Source organism: Rhipicephalus sanguineus, chromosome 2, assembly GCF_013339695.2.
Source record: "Rhipicephalus sanguineus isolate Rsan-2018 chromosome 2, BIME_Rsan_1.4, whole genome shotgun sequence".
Lineage (NCBI taxonomy): Eukaryota > Metazoa > Arthropoda > Arachnida > Ixodida > Ixodidae > Rhipicephalus > Rhipicephalus sanguineus.
Genome location: NC_051177.1, coordinates 123,511,470 through 123,513,565, shown reverse-complemented (window position 1 = coordinate 123,513,565; position 2,096 = coordinate 123,511,470). Strand labels below are relative to the sequence as shown.

The 2,096-nt window shown below is 48.3% G+C and overlaps 1 protein-coding gene across 1 annotated transcript; it reads left to right on the top strand.

The window, feature by feature from the left end:
* On the top strand, positions 1 to 813 carry LOC119381852 (protein aurora borealis). The gene has a single exon (XM_037649606.1). The coding sequence runs from the start codon at positions 1 to 3 to the stop codon at positions 811 to 813; it is 813 nt and encodes a 270-aa protein (XP_037505534.1).
* The last annotated feature ends 1,283 nt before the right edge of the window (positions 814 to 2,096 follow it).

The following is a 2,096-nucleotide window of genomic DNA, read 5'->3' as shown; positions in this document are numbered from 1 at the left end:
ATGACTGAATTGACCCAGTCTTTCCTGCGCAGCAGCACCAGCAGCAGTGATTCTAGCACCGACGGTCAAGAGGTTGGTTTCTTATTCGGCGAGCCCGAATCCCCTCGCGATGGGAACAGCGCAATGGCGAGTAAGGAGCCGCAGACTAGACGCGGCATCTGTCGCAGCAGCGGCAGCAGCAACAGCATCTGCAGCAACAACAAATACAACAGAATAAACCCCTTCGATGTGGAAGCAGAACAGCTCAGTCAACGACTCTGCTCACCATCGATGTTTCGATTCAGAAGCCCAGAAGCGCTAGCATCGTCACGCTCGTTCAGGTGGTCAATCGAGCAGATGGCCGTCCTGTTTCCGGTTAACATTGATGAAGAAGAGCTAAGTTCTCTCCAGCCAGAAGATCGCTGCGACCCGTTTGAGGAGCGCTTGCAGCAGACCATCGACCAGTTCTTCTCATCCCAGGAAATCGTCCCGTCGCCATTGGAGCCTCCATGGAGGGTCAGGAGCCCTACTCCGGCCTTCGTTGGTGAGAACAGTGGCATACAACCGGGACGAGAGCTCCACGCAGCCACAGTGTGGAGCCAGACGACATTTTCAATATCCCATGAAGTCGACCTCTGCACAATATTGGAGGACCACTACACATTCCATGCGGCTCAAAACGAACAAGCAGCCCGTGAAGGAATCACTGGCTGCAGATTCGTGACGTGCAGGCTGTTCTGCAGCGTCATCGAAGAAGAGCCAACTAACGAGAGTCGGAGCTGCCAACCGCTAAGACTACTGACCGGCAACTCCAGGGAAGGGCTATCTCAATGATGCCCCTCCACATGGTCCCGCATTCGAGTCCTATCAGTGATAGCGGTGTCATACAAATTCGTTGAAACCAGGGTTCTGATCTAGAAGATCAAATCGCTCAGCGGTCTCCCATGATCCACCTAGCCGGTACCGGTTCACTACTTATGGCAGCAACACCTCCGAACCTGTGAAGCCTGAGGCTACCCGAGCTTGTGCAGTATTTCTTGTTTGCTGACGGGAACGTAAATGACTGCACATTCGAGAGCCTGGCGGACTTAGATAGCGCTCTGGACGTAATGGAGCTGACGGATGTCGTTCCGCCTGACTTCTTCGAACTCATCCCCTGATCAAATGGACCGAGGCAGTGCGAGTCTATGTGAGGCCGCTTTAGTTTTGTAGAAGAGATTTTCTTCGAGATGGCCGTTAGTGACAGGTGCGTGGACACATACGTGCTGGCGGCGGTATTTATTATGTATTTGACAATACTGCTGATTCCAGTGGATTCGCTGCAGTGGTTTACGATGGTGAATAAAACATGAACTTGCTAAGCAAAAAAAAAATTGCGTAGTTTACGCTTTAGGCGCTGTTCTAAAGAGACATTATAGCTGATGGGCACCTAGGTCGTCCTGACTGTTGCATTTTGCTAAGTTTTGCCATTTTTTCTTTCTTTCTTCCTCTATTTCTTTCTTTGTCTCTGCTCTCTGCTTTTTTATGTGCCTTTTTGTCTATTTTTATTTCCTTCCTCCTCTCTTTCTCTTTCTCTCTATTTCTTTTCCTTTCTCGTTCTTTCTATTATGTACATCATTATCAAGTATATCATGACTTGCGCGACATGAATGACATGTTTTTCATGCTGTGATCTGTCGCTTGTGTTCGTTGCACACCTATGTCATGTCCTGCCAATTTTGGTAATTACCAACTTAATGAAACCACTGAGACAGCACTAAGACCGTGTCATGTATATCATTACGTACATGTCATGCATGACATGATATTCATGTTATGACATGTCATTTATGTTCATCTCACGCTCTTGTCATGTCATGCCAAAGTTGTCATAGACCAAGTTAATGATCGAAACGACAGCGCGAAGCCGAAGACGTAGGCGGTCATATAGGCAGACAGATACACATCAAATTACTTTGGTTCACCAGAATTTAATAATAAAAGCCTCACACAACGCTTATCAAGAATATATGCTCAAGCCGTACCGTCCGATGGGATAAATTGAGCCCAATTTCTGCGCATTTTACTGAAAGCGCTCCATCGCTGCATGCCGGGCAGTGCCGCCGGACGGGACCGTT

Coding starts and splice junctions, on each gene's coding strand:
- LOC119381852 (XM_037649606.1), top strand. CDS start 1: ATGACTGAATTGACCCAGTCTTTCCTGCGCAGCAGCACCAGCAGCAGT.